Source organism: Heliangelus exortis, chromosome 10, assembly GCF_036169615.1.
Source record: "Heliangelus exortis chromosome 10, bHelExo1.hap1, whole genome shotgun sequence".
Classification (NCBI taxonomy): domain Eukaryota; kingdom Metazoa; phylum Chordata; class Aves; order Apodiformes; family Trochilidae; genus Heliangelus; species Heliangelus exortis.
In genome coordinates this window covers 14,248,281-14,270,754 of record NC_092431.1, presented here as the reverse complement: position 1 = coordinate 14,270,754, position 22,474 = coordinate 14,248,281, and the positions used below count along the sequence as shown (strand labels likewise).

The following is a 22,474-nucleotide window of genomic DNA, read 5'->3' as shown; positions in this document are numbered from 1 at the left end:
AGAACTGCAGAATTTTTTTTGACCTCTGAAGAGTGACATTGCCCACATCGTGATTACTGTAAAAATAAACACATTAACTAGGAAACAGAATGACAGTCAGCAATGTTCACTCAGAAGGAACTAATAATTGAGGAGCAGATAGAATAAGAGACATCTTTTTTAGCATATATTTGTACAGCTGCTAGGGAATAACAGTCTTGATTTAACACCCCTCAGGCTATGGCAAAACAAATAATAAATCACTGCAATGAAACTAATCCTCAGCACTAACTTCCCACATTAAAAAAAAAAAACTGATTAGTACAGTCAGCTATAAAGGTATATTTCTAAAACAATACACACCATTTTTGATCTATAATTTTCAGCCTCAATGAAAACATGAACCTAGCCAGAGCCAACAGTGGTGTTCTACCTGTCTCAAACAACATGGAAATTTTTGCAAGTAAAGAGGGTACAAATTTTTTTTATAAGAAACTAAATAATTGAATTAATACTTAATGTAAGGGAACACACAAGCTTATGGAAGTAACAGGCAAGAATTTACTGAAAAGATTACACAGTAAGAACATTTTTAGAGTGACAGAGAAGTGTCCCAACATTCTCAAAACCCAGCATGAAGGGTTTTATGAGAATTCAGCTTCTGAAACTTTGCAGTCAATTCTAAGATACCTTATATCCCAAACCAAGCTGATAAATGGCAAAGATCTGAGCAGCATTGAGAGCCTCACTGAAAAGGTAAACGGATGTCATTTGTCCACAAAACACTCGATTGGCATCGGCTGTTTCTGAAGAACCCAGGAAACATTTGTCAAATGTCTGAAAATGAAACAGAGCCCAGTAAAAGGGTTTAATCTACACTACAGAAGCAAATTATGCAAATAACATACATATTATCAGGGATTATTATTACTTTTACATAAACAAGCGTTTGAGTGCCTCAGCAGAAACAACTTTGAAGTTCTGGGACATATAAAAGCAGATTATCCATCAAGATTATCAACAACAGCTGTTGGTATAAAGGGCTTACTTACATCACTGGTGTTGACAAACCATGTTATTTCTCCATAAGATGCCAGCTCCCCATTCACGTAACATCGGAGTTCGCTGTTCTTCCAGCGGTTATAGATGTGCACTATGGTAACCATGTACCACTGCAGGAGAGAAAACAAGAGATGCAATCCCACAGACATGTCAAGTAGCTTCTGCAGTAAAGCAGGGCATAGTTGAACAAATTCAGCTATATATGAGAAGCAAATAAAGGTGGAAAGATTAAAGGCAAAAAGGTGATTCTTCTTGCATAGCCATGGCAAAGGATAATATGCCATCTTTTTCCACAGAAGCTGAAAATATATTACAGCACAGAACTCAAGAAATCTTCACAGCAACCCTGAAACAAATTTACACCTAAACCACTATGCAAGTAAGTTTTAAGTTGGGCTACTCTTAGCATAATGGACTACTGCAAATGTCATTCCAAAGAGCAGGGATAGCTCTAGACTAAAGACTTTCAAAAGATGAGCATGTCAGATTATCACCAACAGAATTCACATTTAAAGCAAGGGATTACTGTTAAGAAATTCCAGAGGAGGCCTGTCCTCCCACAAAATGTTTATGCCAGTTGCTCCAGAAGCATTTAGCAGAGTATTGAATGAAAAAGGAAACATTTTCAACATAGCATAATATTACTTAATAGGCAAGCAAGCCTAAGCATGAAGAATAAAATCAGCTCGTATTTTAATTGTTACATTTTAAAAAACACATAGAATAAAGCAAGCAATCAAATCATGGAGACTTTTTTCTGGACAGCCTGAATGAACATGAAGTATAACATTCTTTGAAGAATAAAGCTGTTGTTCTCCCACATGTAATAAGATCAAACTCCTATTAATGTTCTAGCTTGATTAGGAAAATTAGATGTGGGTTAGTAATTATGATTTCTTAAAATAACACTGCATTTGCCCCCGTTATTTAATGACCTATATGGGAGCCTTCACAAAACCCATGAGGAAAAGAAGAAGGGAATGTCAGGAGGTGGGAGAAAATGTATAAATAGAGAAGGAAGGAAAAAAGAAAAGAAAAAAAAAAAATCACAAGCCTTGTAACTTTCAAGCTGTGTATATCATAGAATCATAGAATGTGGTTGAGAAAGACCTTTAAGATCATGATGTTCAACTGCTAATTGCTGTTATGTACTAAGAGTTCTCTGAGAACTCTAACAAGTCTCACAGATTCATAAAACTTCCAATAAATTGCTTTTTTCTTGTTTAATGCATTTCATAAGTATAATAAAACCAAATAAGAATTCAGACCACAAATATGTATGCTCATTCCAGTATATTCTTATACAGAAAGATAAGCCTAATCAATAGCTACAACACTCTCTCTAGGTGGCTTTTAAATTCATAAAACCTATTTGAAGGTTTTCAGTATTTTCACTCACCTTTTGTGGCTTGAAATCAAATTTTACACAATGCTGGAAACCTTTTCCTTTTGATTTTATGGATGTTACAATCAAGCAGCCTCCAACAAAGTGAGCAGAATACCCAAGTCCTTTGTTTGTCCGAAAACTGACAAATAAGAACAAAATCAGCACATACACAGAGACAGAAATCTTTGAATCATTAGTACAAAGGGAACATCAGAAACATGATTTTACATAATTCTTACCAATATAAGTAAGGCTTATCCTTATCCACATTGATATTATTTACAGGATCCATTCTTAGCCAAGTGTGGAAAGTAAACCCATTCTGGTATGGCCACTTGGCTATCGGAGGTAAGGCAATAGCCTAAAAAAAAAAAGCAAGTAGTTAATAATGTGAAAGATCAACATCACCAAAGTAAGAGTGTACACCTTAAAGTTATACACCACAAATGTATACTGATATACAGATACACACTACAAATGCATACATTATAAACGTGTACAATTTCTGTAGTCTAAAAAAGTCTGGCCTAACTTATCTGCTTTTTGTATTCCAGCGTTAAGATTTTTAATTGATCTAAATATCTGCAAACTTTATATTCCAATAAAGATTATCAATAGTAAAACACACTTCAAAAATTAAATACTTCAGTAGAAGCCCTACAGCATATAAAACGCAAACTCAAGTTGATTTGGTTTTGTGGCAATCTGACAGAATAATAGATTTATAAACTTTTTTTTTCACATAGAGTTGGTATTCAAGAAAACTCATTATGAAAAGAAGCTGATAACAAAGAAAATCATATGCATTTCACCTAGCAGGTTCTTCTCTTTTTCCAGACTCAAGTCTATGTAGCCTTCTAGTTAAAATGACAGGCTTGTAGACTTCCCTAAGAGACAATTTCCATCAGCCAAATTCTTCATATCAAGCACTGTCCTTATGTTAGCTCAAAAGCTCTGAAGTTATAAATTGTGTGGCAGGGCCCTTTGTTTCAAACAAATGGATTTTATTGTGTGAGGTTTTTTGGTTGGTTTGGTTGGTTATTTTAATATTTTTACAAACTTTCCACTGCTGTGCTACACAGATTTGCAATACAAGCTTCAACTATTACTGCCATAACTTCTGATAACCTCTGATGCTGTCCAGATGATCAATACCAATGAAAAAAAAAAAACAAACCAAAGAACCCAAGTGTAACCAGACTCCATTACATATCCCTGTCCAAACAAAATGCTATAAAATTCTTTTCTATACCAGCCAACTATCTGCATGTCTCTGAGACCATCCTTTGGTAACTTGTAGCAACCACCATTTTGTTTAGCCCACAATGGATCTTGGTGTTATTTTATTAAACACTACATTTTTAAGACTAATTAATTTTAAAATACATGGGAATATTCACATTAAGGTTACTGAGGCACCCCAGTATCAAACAGTTCTAGAATCCATCACAATTATTAGAAGCTGAAGACAAAAAACCAAATATGAATAGCCAGAAGGAACAAAAGCATGCCTGTTGCCATGTCTGGTTTTGCAGGTGATAAACATACAACTGCAGAAGCATTTTTCTAGTCGTCTGCAACTTTCAGTCTCAAGTTTTCATTTCAAATTTCATTTAATCTAAGCTGCTGAAGCAGAAAGGTAACCAACATATCTATGCAATGAAAACTGCAGTCATCTGATAAATCTTATTCTGAATTAAGCACAAAATCTCAAACGTACTGTTTCATCCCACAATTTTGGAAGCTAAAGTGTTGAAATGCTTGAATTCCTACAGAAGATTCTGCACAGAATCATATTGGGACAGTGTGGGTTGGGGCTTTGGTCACAGGGGAGGACCCAGAGTGGTGGCTCCTGTGAGGAGATTCCCCAGCTCCAAATCAGACCTGCCTCTTGCTGAGGCTGAGCCCATCATCCATGGTGAGAACACCTGTGTGGTAACATTTAGGCAGGTGAAAAAAAAAAAAGAACTGGAAGACCTGCAGCAGAGAGGAGTGGGATGTGAAAGAACCACCCCTGCAGACACCAAGATCAGTGAAGAAAGAGGAGGAGGAGGTGTGCTGGGGCAAAGGTTCCCCTGCAGCCCATGGAGGACCCACAGTGGAGCAGATCTGGAGCTGCAGATGTGGAGGAGCCCACACCAGAGGAGGTGACTGAACCTGAAGCAGGCCCTCTGTGGGAAGCCCATGCTGGAGCAGTGTGTTCCTGAAGGACTGCACCTAAGGGAAGGACCCACATTGGAGAAGCTCATAAAAGACCATCTCCAATGAGTAGGATGCTACACAGGAGCAGGGAAAGAGTGGGAGGAGGAAGGAGCAGAAGGTGAAGAAGGCAGTGAAGTTGAGCCCGAGAAAAAGGGAAGTGTGAAGGGAAGGTGTTTTAAGATTTGGTGGGTTTTTTTCACTACCCAACTCTTATTTGATTGATGATGAATTAAATCCATTTTCCCAAGTCTGTTTTGCTTGTGATGATAACTGATGAGCGATCTACTTATCTCAACCCACAAGAATCATGTGTTCTCTCCCAGCTTAAAAGAAGGAGTGATAAAACAGACTGGTGGGTATCTGGTGCCCAGCCAAGGTCAAGCCACCACAAAGCCACACATACTGAGTACTAAAACACAAGCACCATCCCCACAGAAATGTGGGAGTGAGAAGCAGGCAGATTTTCCTTGCAACAGGATTTAACTAAACCAGTCTGAAAAAAAAAATTTTTAAAAAAAAAATTAAAAAAAAATTTAAAAATTTTTTTTAAAAAATTAAAAAAAAAAAAAGAAAAAAAGAAAAAAGTAAAGCCTCCTTTGTATCTATTCTTTATGTAACAGTATTTGTAGTGGTAGTAACAACAACAAAACCAACAATAATAATAATAATGCATACCTATTTTAAGAACGATTTATTTAGGTATAATGTAGGTGTTAGGCAAAGACAGTTTGGTTAAAACTCTATGTCTGTGACAAGGGCTGGTAAGACAAATGAGACTTAAAATATCTCCATACCGCAGCACTTTTTCCTGGGAAGTTGAAGAAGGCATCAGGTCCATACTTCTGAGGCATGTGTTTCAACACAGACAATAACTTTCCAGCATGTGGTGGCTGACAAAGAGAATTATTACACTTGTAAATAAATAAAACAAACCTATAAGAAAGAAGAAGACTGCACACAGAAAAAAAATAATTTTACCATATTTTAAAGCTTTGCACATAGTTGAGTAATACTCTAAGACACTTTGCACTTTCAAGAAACAATATTAACAAGGAGTCATGGGTATCTTCACATAATACACAGTAGGGGCACTGAAATATATTAATAACTTAATTAAAGGATTTAAAGGCCTGAGCCTCTTTCATTCAGCATAAACTAAACTGATCTGAGTTCCTCTTTTTACCTGCTCATTCCCAACAGTGCTGCTGTTTGTTTGGATTTTCAGTGAGCTAAAGAAAATCAGCTGATCCAGCTGATTTTGGGGAAAAAAACCACAAACCCATGTTCAGTTACAGCAGTTTGGACTGTGGCTGCAAGTACAAGGGAGACAGGGAATACTCGGCTGAAGGGAGAGGCAGGATCAGCAGACAGGGCTATTTACATCAGGAATACAGTAGTATACTAGCTCAAAGTGTCTTTGGTAACATGCATTACTTCATCTAAGTCTGTGGAGAAAGATTCAAGCCTTGAGGGCAGTCTGGAGTACCCACACTGAGAGCTCAGCTACTGTGAATACTTCTCACTTCCCCACCACCACCCTAATGCTGCACTGACTTTGTTGTAAGTCTCAGCAACTCCAAATCAAGTACAGGAGCTCACAACAGAAAAAGAGTAAATACTGCTTACAGTGACAGAACAATGCTGTGCATCTTCTTTTACCACTTCCTGACCTTCCAGTAGATCTATTTTCTATCATTTTAAACTCCGGATTTTTTCCTTAAAGCATTGAGTCACCTCCTGTGAGCATCTACCCTCCAAAAACTAAGCATTGTGTGAGCCCTGACAAGTGTATCAAAAGTACCAAAATGAGAGTCAGATAACCAGTGCTTCATGAAGCTGAATTAAAATTGAGGAGGGAACACTGAGCATGGCTTGGAAGCCTTCAGCACTGGAGAATTCAACAAGGTTGTTTGTGTTGTAGCCAAATACCTTGCATCTTTACAGCACTACTGATTTTATGATTTATGGAGCTGTGCAACTCCTTAGCAATCCAATTGTGGTTTTTTTCTCTTCCTTTCCTCTATATTTAGTCTGTCATAAAGAAAGGAAATTAAATGCAAATAGCAGAGAGACAGGAAATGAAAAAGTTAATGTTACAGAGACAACTTTAATTCACCTGTGGTTAAATATACTCTGCATGTTCAATTATTAAGTTTAAACCATCTGTTAAATTTAGTGTGGTTTTATTTGCACAAGTTAAGATCTCCAAAGTTATTTATTTCAAAAGATATTTTAAAATTTCCTATGTTATTTGTGCATTCTCCCTTTTACATTGAATATATTTTTTTATTTATTTGAAGTCAGAGACATTGTGCTACCTTTTCTCTACACTAGGCAGAGTATTTAGAGATAGCAGGAGCTGAATTAAAATTCAAAGCAGGTAAAAGTTATTAAAATAATTCCCATTTCCAGCAAAACAATTTTGTGCAGCCTCTACAACCTACAGATTTTTACTTTAGGAAAGGAAGTTCTTAGCAATAAAAGGAGAGCCTCTTCTCCCCTTTCAGTTCACATGGAACAGGAGAAAACTCATAGCAAGATTTTTTTATGCTAGAATTTATTTCCATAATTTCAATTCTGCCACAAATTCTCACTTCCCTAACTAGTTAAATTTTTTCAGTCCTCAGGTAAAAAAAGAACAATACCAAAACAGGAGCATCTTGAACAACTGCCTGTGTAGACTTTTTTTTTTTTTAAGACCAGAAAAATCCTTTTTTTTTTCCATGTCACATACCTGGAATTACAGATAAAAGCATGCATAAAAGCACTTGCTTAGAGTCACCATATTATTATTCCCTGGTGTTCAAAAGGATCAATCCAATTCATAGATTCATGAGGAAATTTACTTCCATGACTGTTCTATTCTCTGCATTTTAATTGCTTGCAGGTAAAGATTCATTGATATAATACCAGAAAACATCCTGTATTTCTTGGTACATTTAAAATATGTTTATTAGAAAGGTTACTGACCAGCCTTCAGCCTTTTAACCTGTGGATATTAGTGTAAAAGTACAAGCAAGACTACAAAAATGGTTTCAGTTTTGCCTTTATCTTTTACCCATTTCCCTTTTTCTCCTTGAAGCTTGCTGAAGAATAACTTGAGCTCTCGAACTGTCAAGTTATAGCTAGCCAGCACACCAAGCATATCAACTAAGAGATCTGAAAAGAAAAAGAACAGTAAAAATAAATGCTTATTAAAATGCCACAACAAATTTCTTGCAATTAATAAACACTTCCATGAGGCTTGACATAGGAGGATTACGGTTTGAGTCACACACAAAGTGAAACTGTACCTGCAATCATGCTGTCAGTTTTATCAATCCTCTTGAGCACTTGTTCCACCAACCCCACTTCTGTGCATGCCTGCAGATTCCGGATGCTTTTCTTCAAGATTGCTGTAAACATGCTCCACACCTCAGCCTGGCAGGTGATGTCACACTTGTCCAGCAAGTCTACCATACAGGTGATTCCCTCTCCTTCTTGGATGATGAAGTTCATTTCCAAGTCAAATTGGCCCCCAACAAGCTTTCAGACACAAGATTAAAAGCAAAACCTTAAAACAGTTGTATGAAGGTAGCATTCTGTGTCTGAAGTTACTAATTCTACAAGAAGCCAGACATCAAAGACATGTGAAAGCTAAGAAAAGCCATCATGAGGCCAATATCATTACTTCAAGTCTAATTCTTCCTGTTCCATATTCTGCTAAAGCAGCTTCAGATAAGGTGCTACTATGGTGCCACCTCCTCTCAGAAAATCATTGCAGAAAATTTGGGTGCTTTAAGATTCAGATATCCTGAGCTGCCTCATAAAGCTAAAAAGTGAAGAGACCAACAGGGGGTCCCCCAAAACATGAAAGACACTGAGATGTTGGAGTGAGCCCACAAAAGGGCAACCAAGCTGGTGAAGGGTCTGAAAAACAAAAGTCTTATGAAGAGCAGCTGAGGGAACTGGGGTTGTTGAAGAAGGAGGCTGAGAGGAGACCTTAATGCTCTCTAAAACTGCCTGAAACTAGGGAGGTGGGGGTCGGTCTCTTCCACCAAGTAACAAGTGAAAAGACAAGAGCAAAGCCTTGTTGGCCTCAAGTTGCACCAGGGGAGGTTTAGAATGGATATTAGGAAAAGTTTCTTCACTGAAAGTGTTATTGAAGACATTCTGCCCAGGGAGCTAGTGAAATTATCACCTCTGGAAGTGCGTATAAGACATGTAGATGTGGTGCTTGAGGACATGGTGTAGCCACAGACTCTGTAGAGTTAGGTTAGTGGTTGGACTCAATTCTTTTAAACGTCTTTTCCAACCAAAACACTTTTATGATTCTAATTGTTCCAAACCAGATGAGAGAGTCAAGTCAGCTAAGTTACCATAAGTGGTCTGGAGTGGCCCTAAAAGCTTTCCTTCTCATGTGCTTAACACTCCTCAAAGACAGATGCCATTCCAGCCAAAAGGAGCTGATGCACATCAGAAATATTTCCGCTTACAAAGAGCAAACAGCTAGGAGTCACTCCTGAATAATGAATAAAGCTGGTTAATACTTAACTGCCAGTGGCACTAGCAGCCACAGGCACTGACAGGAAGCAAAGGCTTGCTGTATTTGCATGGATATGAACTCTTCTGAAGCCTCTGACTATGCTTTGGCTCAGGCACTTGAACCCTGTAGTATGTCAGGTCTCCTAAATGCAGGCTTTGAACATACACTGAGTAACTGACCATACACACACACCCCAAGGAGGCAGAGATGGGGAAGGAAATCATCTACTTCATTCTCATTTATATACTCAGTGAAAGTTTCCATTGAAGGAAAGATGGACTGTACTAATTTGACTCCTCTACCCCAATTACCTGCTGCTCCCTCCACTTTTTAAGCTTCTCTTGGACTGCAGAACTATATTAAACTTAATGCTTGCCATGCTTGCCAAAATACCCATTGCATACCACCACACAAATAAGAATTTGGAAAGAGGAATTCAAATTACCAAAATGAACTCATGCTTTCAGCACTTCAGCTCATTCCCACTTTTAGAGTTTGTCTAATGAAAGACATGGTTGCTGTCCTACGTGGTGCTGCTCTCGTGGGCTTTGACCATTAGCAGCTTCAGTATTGACACTTGCCAAAGTCATACCCTGTGTCAAAGCTGCCCCAAAATGCATATACCAACTTGCTTCCATATTAGCTTCTCTCAGCTGGTCAGGACCTGAAAATAACTTACCCAACAGGACAGAATATATATGCTCTTCATTAACCACTAAAATTACCATACATTTTTCCCAAGTGTCTAAATCTTGTCACTTTGAAGAAGCAATCTTTGGCCTTCTGGGCATAAATCAGTAACATCCAACTCCACAAGAAGCAGAGGAAGTCACTGCTTTCATGACAGAATAGACAATGACACCTGGCAACCATTTCTAGACAGTAATTTATACATTTCTATTTTCTCCCTTCTTGGTCATGAAAAATAATTATGCAATTTACTATCAGATGCTTCCTTACTATCTAGGGATACTGCAGGAACTGAATGGGAAGACTTGCATTATATTCCCAGCTTCTTTATATCAGCTCACACTGTCAGCTCAAACAAATCTATCCAGTCACTATCATTCTCCAAGCCTCAGTTTTCCTCATCCATAAGGTGGAGCAGAGGTCTGCCTTAAGAAAACTCTAAGGTAGAATTCAAAGGGGAATGCTGAGCAGAATGGATTAAAACAAAACTATCACAAAAAAAAAAAAAATAGAGTACCTCCCCTTAAAAAAAAATTTAGCAAAACATTTGAAAATGTAAAAGACACTCAATTTACCATCCTCTACAGAACTGAGGCCACTACATTCCTTAGAAGGCCACTCTCTATGTCACTACCAGAGTAAGAAACAAAGAAAATACTGCATTACATGTACAGCTATTCTATCTGAAGATGTAACTGCAGCCCCAAACACCTGCTAATTCTTAACAAGGAATTCAACTCTTTACACAATTGGCTTTAACTATCAGCCAACCATCAATTATCACACCAAAACCATATACTGCAACTAGAGGTGACCTTACCTTCACCCTATAGTCTACACCACCCATCTTTCATTTTTGGCTAGATACACTATTATCAGTAACCACCCATCCGGGAAGCTGTCAAATTAGGTCTCCAGTCTCATCTGCAAACATAAGCATTTCAGCAACCACATCCTAGAAATAATATGCTATGGTCAAAATAATTACCATTTTAACATTTCCTTTAAGGGAAGTGAGGACAAAAAAAACCAAAAAAAACCCAACAAACTGCCAGAGAAAGCAATATACCAAAGGCACAGTGCAGTTGATGTACTATATGTATGCATACCCATTAGACACACATAAGGACATACACACACACACCCCCCAGTATTTCATATTAACCCTTTCTAATGGTGATTTGAAACTGATCAACCTTCAAAACACAAATTTGTTTCCAATGACAGGGATCATAATCCAGGTCCATGCATTGGCTAGTTATTATCTGAGCTGTGGTAATGTCTGTGCACAGCAAAATGTAATCTTCCCAAATGTCACAGTAAGTTATGAATATCTGAGCAGCTTAATGCACCTTACCAGCCATGAAGTGTGAGAATGTAATCTTATTACCTTTTTTATGGTTGTATTTTTTTGAATAATGCAGCCTTTGAACTGATGTATAGTCTTTCCTTGCACTTTAGCATGATTTGGTCTCCCATGTCGCACAGTACATTTTTCAAAATTCTCCAATCCAACGTATTTTAAGTCCTATGCTGAGCTGCATAAACAATTTTTATAGCAACCTACAGGGTGGCATAACGTTTTCTTTCTTCAGCATGTAAGCATAAGCTTACAGGAATGGGTTTAAAGTGAAGTATTCACAGTATTCAAATATATTCTCACAAATTTTACATTCTGCCAGTTACATTTACTTCATATTTACCTTATATTCAAAAACTATATATAAAACAAGCCCATACCCTCAAGCTTTTTGGTAAAATGTTTCTACATGTAGCTGACTGAGAACAGGGATAATAGTTTACAACAATTTTTAACAACACATTCAATGTTGGTTTTTTCCTTTATAGAGCCAAACTAATAAGAAGTCAACATAATAGCACTAATTTTAAGTATAAAATAGCACAACATCACTTTCTAAATAGAAACAAGAAGCCAATTTAAACATACAAAACCTCTCTTTGCAATGAAACTTTCATCTGCAATGAAATTGGAGAAATCATCTGAGACATAAAAGAAACAGTGCTTTCTTTGGGTGAGCAACCAGTATGTAGAAAATAGTTCAGAATAAACACAGTCAATTCCACTGTCCTGAAAGACCTAGATTATTAATCTAAAGTCCTTTCTCCCAGTGACAGATACAAAATATTTCAAGAGCTTGTAAGCATATGTGTATTTCCATGAACTAGAACAGAAAAAAAGAAATAAAGGCCAAGACCACACAGTGTTTCTCCTGGAAAAGCTATATTGGCTATAGTTGGGATAACTACAGGGTTGTTATATAGGTTTCCCTCAAACTGGTTGCTATATAACGTACACATCAAGTAAAATTAACTTGTTTTGTAACCCAAAGCCACGAGGAAAGAGCTATTAACCAAGCCAACTGAGACCTCCCTTTTCCACAAGGTGTTGATTTTGTAATCTCAGAGTTGTTTCATTAGCAGTCCAACACAAGATGTATGGACAAGCCCATCCAGTGAAAAATGTCTATCCCATGAACTGCAAACAAATAGGTCAGTCCTATCTCAATGGAAATATTAAAAATTGATGCTTCCTAAGAACCCCCAAAGCTGTGCATACACAGCTGGTAAGTGCCAAAAGTCTTCTACTTATAAGAGTAAGGTATTTATTCACAATAAACATCAAGAAAATTGTGCTGAAGCTAAGCCAATTGCTATTTCAACCAAAGCTCTGGTATACACCCTACATCCTTCTTCTCTTCAGAAAATCACTACGTCAGCCAAAACTGTTCTGTTCTCACTGCAATTTTACATCATAACACAAAAACATACATCATACATCAAATATACATCAAAATATAAAAAAAGACACCCCTATTTTTCAACCCTTGATGATGACATCTGAATGCAGCTCATGAAGAGGAAAATCAAAACAAGATGGTTTCATCTTAGCCATTATGCTTCCAAGTAATAGTAAAATTCTCTGTCTACATTTACTCACGTCTTCCACCAAAGTAAAACCCCCCTTCCTGGACTCCATCCCTTTTTATGTATTCAGAAACTCAAGACAAAGGTAGTGATCACTAAAAACACACATGAAACATTTGGGAAATATAAGAAATAAAATCCCTTTAGGGCCAGGATTCCACAAGACCATGGGTTATCCCAAGGCATCCGAATAGCCACACAATAAACAGCTCAAGTCAACAGCTACATCCTGGCTGTGACAAAAAGCCTGGATCTCAACCCTTTTTCCTTCAATATATCACCACTTTATTAACCTTAATGCAACCAGAAAAACTAAGCAAAGCCCAAAGAACTGTCAGAAGGCTCACTCACTAAAGGCAAGGTAACACCCTCCCAGAGACATGCTGATGTTTGTAGTGTTAGCAGTAGCTCGAAGTAATGTGAGACCATGAAATGCAAGTAACCACTGACTCCTTCACAGAAGGAAAGATCCTGCTCCAGCCTCTTCTGTAATCATGCTCTTCAACCTTGCTCTAACTTTGGTATTGTTTTCTTTCATGGTAAAAAAGACAAAACAAAAAAACAACAAAACAAACAAACAAACCAAAACAGAAAGCCAAAACCCCAAAACCCCCAAACAAAAGAGACAAAGAGCAAACAGGTATTTCTTCAGCAGAAAACCACAAACTTTTCCTGATGATACCTCAGGCTGTAGTTGCCACTTTCCCCCATCCAACATTAAGCAGCAGACTACAAAAATAGCATCAATAATACTCAGCTCCCCTGCTTTCTAGGTAAAAAGGATGATTAAAAAAAAAAAAAAAAAAGGAGGGGAGGACAGGGAAAACTACATTTTCTTCTCTATTTAGAGGCTTTCTTTCCTGTTGCCAAGTTGCTGAATAAGTCTTCACCTTCATTTACTTGGCAAATAAGACAGGTTTTTAAACCAGGCATATCAAGAGTGGCATTGTGGAACAGCATTGCACCCACTATAACCTTGATGCTTTTGTGTGATTCAGTTGTGTGTTCAGTCCTGTTATTAACTGTGATCCCAGCTGGATCATTCAGTAAAACTCATGCCCAGTGCATCCCTTCACAGTGATGTAATATGTGTGTTCTGTATCAAAATTAAATTTCTTCAAGTGTCTCTCTTTTTTGAAAACCTGGCTACAACTACATTCAGCAAGCACAGAATCACAGGAAGATTTAGATTTAGGCTGAACTGGTTTAGTGAACTGTGAGACCTTACAAATCTGATCTTCCACTCAGGGAACTGAACCATATTTGTGAAGTTGGGGGGGGGAGGAGGGATGTGCTTCATGTGACACGGCAAAGACTGACTCAAAATCTGTCCTGGCATCTTAGACAAAAGGATGTTAACTTCCACAAAAAGATGGGTCTAGAAATGTATTTCAGTCTTCCCTAGGATACCTGCAATGCATCTCAGTCATGAGCTTCAAAACTGCTTGTGGCTCATGGGAATAAAACATCTTTAGGCTAGAAGAGGGCATGAAGGTTTATTCCCTAGCAACAGCTCAAAACTGAGAATTATGTCTTGCAACTAAGTTATGCTGTAAAACTTCCAGTCACGTGAAAATTTAACTTTCCATTTAAGTGACTCTGCTCTGCTGATTCCATGCACAGAATTTAGCCCAACTTCCAGTGCTGTGATGGACAATGGAGATTTTTGTGTCAATGCCTATTCCATCCACTGGGAATTCTGGAAACGGCACGCAGAGGCCCTAAGAGAAGGTCAGTGCTTGTATCAGCACAGCCTCCTGTGCCGCCATAGGGAAGACTCACTAAGGACAGGCTGTGTTTTCGCTCATGTAACAGGCAGCAAAGGAAGCAGAGGAAAAATCACAGAACCAAGCAGGCACAAGGTGTTAAGAGTCTGCTACTGCCACCTAATGTTGTATTAGAAACCGAGAGCCCAGCATTAGGCGAGCCCAATGCAGTGTTCCCAGCATGCTGACATTCTCTTCCTCCCCGAACAGCTTTGTACCAGCTGCTTACACCTCATGCTCTGCCACAACGAAGCAAACTGCACCTCCAGGAAATAAAACCGGGTAAGGTTTCAGATTAGCAGAAAAAGTTGACATTGGTTTCTATAAAAGCAGAGTTTCTTCAGCTTTGCAACTGGTGATTACAGAAGGCAACACATTTGCACTGGAAACAGGAGCAAGCATCTCCTGCTTGCCAGTTCATCTGAGACATAAAAGAGTACATGAAAACTTTTCTTTAAGAGGTACTGAGCTATATCTATGTATATATTAAAATTCTTCTCTCAGCCAAAACAAGAAATGACAAAAAAGCAAAATTCTTGTCCAGGTAGGCACAATATATCGGAAGCATCCTAATGACAGTGATATTTACCTATGAGCTTCTCCTTCCCAACAGAAGGGATTAAAAACAGCATTAAAATATAATTGTGCTGCAATCCACGATATTATATTAATCCCAGCTATTAATCCCCTATTTTTGCCCTGCTCGCAAGCATTTTTAAATTGAATTAGTTCACTAAAACAATTAGTTCAGTTTCTAGTGTGCAACTGAAGCCCCAGTACAAGTAGAGCAACACAAGGAGAATTAGCACCACAATGCTTTTAAACACAGGGGCAGGAACAATGGCACTATGAATTCTGGGTTTTAATCTATTTTTGAAAAAGCTTTTGTAATTTTTTTTTTCCTTTAAAGTATGCACCAAAACCTGAAGATCCATCTCTACCTTATAAGGGGAACCATCCCAGTTTTACGTGACATGAGCAGCGAAGTGAAATTTCATACTACAAAGACAAAAAAAGAACAAAGTCCTAAATTTATTTTTTAACAGTTTGGGATCCAGTAATTTACCTCAGTATGAGCAGTATGAACAGTATGTTCATACCTCAGTATGAACAATGTGAAATTTCAAAGTTGGAATAAAAAAAAAATACCATGCTCAAACTGGAAACCATTTACAGCACCCCAAAGCATGGGTCAGTGTGCTTGTGTCTGCCCCTCTGGAAACTCAGCACCAGATTCCAAAAGTGGAAGGCACAGACAAGACCAATATTGGAATTTTACCCTCCTCCCAATGATTACTGACCCATCAAGAGGTGGGACAGCAGAGATAAACAGGATTGCCAAGAGGTCCAGGGAACCAACCTCAGACAGACCAGAGGGTGGGTATACCCAGCAGACCTGCAGGCCCCTGGACGAGTTGGGAAAAGAGAACAAGAGGCACCATAAACCACCAGGTTTAAACCATCAAGTACAACCCTGGGCATGGAGCCCCTTTGCTCCCGAGGAGCACAAGCAACCAAGAGGAAATCCCTGGGGAAACAAAGACCTGACAAGTCAAAATCTTAACACACTCCATGTATTAGGTAAAGGTGTATTTACAAAACCCATCAGTTTTCCAAGTGTAGCTTATAATACAGATCCCAGCAGTTATTAGCATAGACTATATCTAAGTCCAGGGGAAATTTGTATCTTTACACTTTCTGTATTAATAGCAGTAAATTCTGCTTTTGTTATATTTTTTTTTTCAGCCTACCTTAACCTGTGATGCTTTTTAGGACATACAGAAAAGATATGAGTCTAAGAGATGGTTTAATAATATGCAAATTTGTAGCTCCATACAGGAAATGAAATATCCTAAATCTTTACATCACATCAGATTCCTGTGTGCATTGAAAGCAAATAAATCATTTAAACCACGATACAGAGAACCTTTTTAAATTTGCATTTATCTACAGTAAATACTGCCATGTTCTTTAATAGCTTGCTAGTGCAATCTTAGCAAACTAATGATTTACGGTTTTGACATTTTACAAATCAGAAATCTGTCATTTTATGACATCCAGTAGAAAGACAGTTTGAGTTACATCACTCTGAATTTCAACTCAAATACATGAAACACACATAGTACCACAGCACTCTGTAGATAGCACACATAGTACCTTACACTGTACCATATTGTCCCTTTCATTACTGCAGAACTTTCCTCCCTAGCTACACTTACAAAAGTTATGAAATATCTCTATTTGGATTTACAAGAATATGAAAATAGATTATTTTTTTTTCCAGGATCCAAATACTTCAGATTTCATCGAGCACATAACTTTCTGCCAAGTCTGGAACTATCACTCATCAGCAAATAAAAACGTTCTGCTAAAGGCTGAGAAAAACAGATTAACCACAGCTCAGTCACTTACAACTAGGCTGAACAGGTCTGCATTCCCTTCTATCCTAATCATTCTGCTCAAGGAAGAAGCCCAAAAGTGAAGATTTCTCATATCATATGAAACAACAAGGCCAGAGTGGGGAACAATCCAGAGAGGAACCTTGGAAGAATTCCCTGCTTGTGCTCAGTCAGAACTCTCACACTCCATGCTGCAGGCAGAAACAAATTCATTCTGCCCGTAGGCCAAATCAGGAAAAAACACCCCAACTACATCCCACTGAGACCAAGCCTGAGCAAATATAACTTTAACTTTACAAACACTTAAAACTACACAGAAGCTCAACAAATAAGTTAAAAGGCACAGTAATGTACTATAACCTAGGTTTTTGTATCTATAATAAAGCTTAAAAATTAAAAATACTTACTATTTTATCTCACTTTACTGTCTATTTTTGTATGGTTTGTAAATTAATGTACAAATACAGCATTACATGTATACAATTTCTTCTAAAAGTTATGCATTTATTAGGGGTGCATGCTCAAAGATTTTTACCGATGGGGTATGAAATGAAAAAGGTTTGAAGACCACTGCCCTAGTCAACAGAGGACAATATATCCTGCTATTTTTCTTCAGAAATAACACATTTGCCTGATATTAAACAGTGGATTGGGGATGGGGGGAGGGAAGCCACCTTCAGATTCTGAAGTTTGCATCCTGCAAATTTTACTGTGTAACTCTAAGTTCTGATTTAAACCAGGCATGCACTATAGAAACCTTTGCAGAAGATCTTTGCACTATAGAGATCTTAAACAACTGCAACCATGGAATTCTAGGAATAAAACAAGGTTGAGTTTATTCCAGCAAACATATTTGAAAGTGCTTTGTCAGCTTGTTGTGACCAGGGGATAAGAGCTACAAGTGAGGGAGAAAGGAACAAAGGAAATCAACTGAAGAGAATCCCAGCACAACTAAAGGTACCATGGTTACAAAATCCAAAGGTAAAGGGGAGAAAGAAAAAAAGGGGAGGGAAAAAAAGGGGAGGAGAAAAAAGGAGAAAAAAAAAAAAAAAAAAAGAAAGAGGAAAATGAACCAGCAAATCTGTTTCTGTCATTCCTGACACTTCAGTCCAGAACTGGAAAACACTGTGTTTGCTTTCTCAGATCTTGCTGCCACAGCTAAGGCAGAGCTGGTTAAGAGTTTGAATGTAAGGAGTAGGAAATGACATGTGATGGGAAGTGTAACACTCAGCCTTCCCTACTGCCAGTTTTTTGGTTTCCTGCAGCTTTGATCAACATGAGAGAACCATGTGGATGATCCTGGCTGGAACAGAAGGGTGCCTAGAGTAAAGAACAGCCCTTCACTTCTTCTTACTGAGAAATTAAGTGTATTGAAGGAATAAGTATCTTAGAGGAGGAAAGCACAAGACTCAAGTGGGCAATGGAAAGGATTAAGAGATTCCTTTTCTTGACAAAGAACAAGTCAGTAATACTTGGCTGAGATCAAGGATTCAGTACCAGCACTGGGGATCATTTCCTCTTGTGATCTACACCATGTGCAGACACCAGGGGCAAGAGTCAAGGCAGCGACCACAGGAGTCACAGCTGTGCTCTGATGCCCTCCATCCACCTCAGATTTTATAACAGCAAAACTGTCATTGCTAGCCCCATGATTTCTTCTAACTACACCAGAAGAATGTGCCTTCCTGAGAACAGACACATTCATAAGATCCCCATGACTAGCCTCTGTTTTTCTTTTATTTCTTTCAGTTGACAGAAAGCAATACTGAAAGTGGGGACAGAAAAGTATGACTTGCCATTTAAGGTTTGTTACAAGTAGAAGAGATTTCTGTGTTTGCAAAACCATTTTAAAGCTTTTTCCTCTCCCCTTATTTGCCACAACACTGTTTTCTGTTGGGTTTTTTTTCCCCTTCATAGTGCACAACCTACTACCATTCCCTTTAAGGTTCTCCCCTGCCTTTATTTGTCTTTGTCTCTTCTCTCAGCAATGAATACATGGAAATTGTCTCCAAGGAATAGTTACCACAGCAAAGGAGAGAGGAAAAAAAGCACAACACACACAAAGACAAACACTACTAGTGTTGCATTTGTCACCACTGTCACCTACAAATACACTGTCCTGTTTATAATGTCCCCATTCTTCTTCTAAAGTCTCAGTCACCCCGTATGACAACTCTTTTCTCCTTTCACCATTTCCATTTTCATAGAAAACAGTACAGTTCAGACTTAGCTGTCCAGTATCTGCCTGAACATTTAGCTAAGCATTAACCATCCAGTTTCCCATTTCCTCTGGGAAAGCCACCTCCTCCCAGCCAGTGAACAAACTCCCACAACACACACAGACCGAGCTCATGGGAACTGCTGACCAGAGCTACAAATGGGAGACAGACCAAGAAGACAAACACATCCTCAATTAATCAAGTGCAAACTAAGTCCTGATTGATTTTTTTTTTTAATACTACCAAGAGAAACCTGAGTCTCTGCAAGGCAAATAAATATTCTTCAGCAAACATGGCAGGACTCCCACTCCTGTCCCCGACTGGAGGGCAGCAACAAGTGAGAGACAGAATGGGTTTGAATGACAGACTGAAAAAAGCCTTTAGCCATAAAGTTGGAATTGATGAGGTTTGGTCTCCATCTGATATTCTGAACTTAAAACCAACCCATTCAAACAATTCATTCAACAGATTTGTCCAAAGTTCTGACAAAAGCAGGGCACTCCTGGAGTTCTCACCATTCCTTCATTAACACTGCCACCTCAGGTAAAAAGCTTGCTCTGGAATAGCTACACTCAGAAGCACTTAAGAATTTAGAAGGATGCTTTAACACCTTTCCCACACACAAATCTATGAATCAAAACCAAATTTTTATCCGTGCCTGATAATACACATAAGCTAAAAAATGTCTACATTCAAATTATGTAGGAGTGTGTGAAATGGTGTTTCTTAGAATGCTCTTTTCTCCGTGAAAAATAACAGAATAAATTTTCCTTCACTGAGACAGTAAAGGAAAGAACATTTGCCACTATGAAAAGCTACTTAGCTTGAGAACAAAGAAAGTATCATTATAAAAGGAGGTTAATGCCATCAAAATAAAAAACAGTATAATACTTTCAGCAAAAACTACTATTTCATTCCATATCCAAATTATTTTCCCTTTTTTCTTTACCCACTGCAGTCCTACATAATTTCCTTTAAATTCTATATGCAGTAAAAACCCACACTAACAAAAGAACAAGTAACCTTCTTGCTGCTTTCTTAAAATATGCCTTTCCTATATTGAAATTATATTTATTTATTAAAACAAGTTTCAAAGAAAAGATGTAACACCTATCACAGTCAGGGATTCTGGGACAGCAAGAGTAACTACAGAATTTAATTTACACAAGTAAATATTTACTTTTGAGAAAAAGAGATTTCCCAATACAACAAAAAAGGAATTACCAAACAACCCATGAAAATAGAAACAAGTTTGAAGACAGCAACCTGATGGCAGCACAAACAGTGGCCTCTGAGCTGTGAAGGCAAAGATTGGCACTAGTATCTTCATTATCTCACTGCAATTACCAGGGAATGCAAGTGCCTTTAAGAGGAGAAAAAAAGAAAAATTATAAAAAATAGCTGAACAAAAGCCTTTATTCTTAAAAGTTCCCTTCTCATTTCCATCAGTCAACTCATTACCTTTTGTTCCAGTGTAACTTTGGAGAACAAAGCCCTAGCAAAGTGCATTTGTACACAAATGGGTACATGTGAACTCGTCTGCATTATTCCCCATACTTTTCCAAGTAGAAAAGTAACTTTGAAGTGGTACCTGTGAATTCAGGAGATTAGATTACCATTGATGTTATACCAAAATTATCAACTAAACTTTAGTGCATTGGTGTTTTTGTCAAATACCAAGACATATGGCACTGTTCCAAAACTTCAGTTGTTACAGTGTGTATTTCTGTGTAGGGGATATTGGATATCCAAATCCACCAATTTCTATCCTACCACACGTTCATCCAACTTAAAACACACTTCTCTACTCCCCTTAGTTCCTTAGTTTTGCAGCAAAGTACTGCAAATTTGTAATTCTTCCACTGTCACGGTTCTCCAGAGAGAATGTAAATTTAAGGAAAAAAAAAAAAAAAAAGACAAAAAAAGTAGCCATTTGATTAGTATTATTCTGTTGCAATTTTGGAATTCAGAAAATTCTTCCTAAGCCCAAGACAAATATAAGTTTGCTGAAACTTGTGATTCCACAATCTTCTCTCACCAGCTTAAAAAAAAATAAAAACAATTACAGGTAGGGAAAAGAATGTTGCTGACAGAAATTGATACCATGATTGCCACATTTCTGCTGCTCATCGCTGACTGAATTATGAACTTGTCCAAGATAAGAGTCCTGATTTCCCACCATATTACCCAGGAGACACCCGAGGACCTACAAAGCTCTCAGACTTTGGCTCTGAAAGGGCTGCAACAGATGCAATGAAACTGCAGCCTTTAGGACTTCCAAATCCCCAGGGCCAACCAATTACTCTGAAACCCAGAGTTCAAAGCTGCAGTCTCTCTGCACCCAGTCTCTCACATAAGGGAATAAAAAGCTTTGGAAAAATAAATAACTGGACAAGTTTTAATGCTTTTAAGTCACTACTGATCTACCAGATAAGCTGGCACAGAAATCACAGAAGCATTTGATTACAGTGGTAATGTCATCACACAGATACATGTCAGGTTATCATCACACATTTTTTCTCATCAGAAACGTTTCTTATTGCCCAAAAGGTCAATTCATCAATGGCTTGCTTCATTATAAAATTCTGAAGTGCAACAGTAAAAAATAGCTCATAAAAGTCTGTTGTGCATTTAAATCTTGGTTTCTATACTTGAGCAATCGTGTCAGTGCACAATCTTTCTCTTAATATACAACAAATAAAAGTGCAAATCAGGTATCTGCATTCCCAGAAAACTGAAGTCCTACGTTTTATTCTTAATACATTTAAAACCCTTGTCATCAGTTCAGTAGATGGTGACTTCTAGGCAAGCTGCTTATTGATTACCAACCCACAAGTTTAAATATAGGAAGCTTTATCTTGAGTTTTTTCCACATTTTTCTGTATTTTTTCCACTTGCATGGAAATGTCCATGTGAGCCATTCTGTGTTAATATCTTGCATTCTAAATGTGTGGTATTCCAACCTATAAAACATTAATTTCCTCAGAAATACAACTGCTGTCTTTTTAGAATTATTCTTGCAGCACCTTAGCTCTCTTCACACTCTATCAGAATGAAAATAGTAATTCCTGAAGAACTGCATTTAAACTTCATTTGCCGAAAATTACTTTCTTGGAATTATTCCAGATGAGATTTGTACTCTTGCTGAGACAGCAGAATCAGATGGAGGTTTTTCTGGGTCATGAAATAAAAAGTACTTTTTGGTATAAAAGCAATTCTTATAAATGTCATTTTAAAAAATGTCACAGTGGTCTAGGTTCAATATTTGTGTTCTTTTCATACAAGAAGTAGGCCCACAT

At 37.8% G+C, this 22,474-nt stretch overlaps 1 protein-coding gene across 7 annotated transcripts in view; it reads right to left on the bottom strand.

Moving 5' to 3' along the window:
• Nucleotides 1–22,474, bottom strand: part of LRBA (LPS responsive beige-like anchor protein) — a 388,894-nt gene that overhangs the window by 342,355 nt on the left and 24,065 nt on the right. For all 7 annotated transcript variants that reach the window (XM_071753672.1, XM_071753674.1, XM_071753673.1 and 4 more), the window contains exons 3-9: nt 7,924–8,155; nt 7,689–7,789; nt 5,425–5,520; nt 2,668–2,789; nt 2,441–2,567; nt 1,032–1,151; nt 670–816 (exon numbers count right to left, since the gene is read on the bottom strand). In XM_071753672.1, the coding sequence (XP_071609773.1) occupies nt 670–816; nt 1,032–1,151; nt 2,441–2,567; nt 2,668–2,789; nt 5,425–5,520; nt 7,689–7,789; nt 7,924–8,155 (945 nt within the window). The remainder of the gene's footprint in view (nt 1–669; nt 817–1,031; nt 1,152–2,440; nt 2,568–2,667; nt 2,790–5,424; nt 5,521–7,688; nt 7,790–7,923; nt 8,156–22,474) is intronic.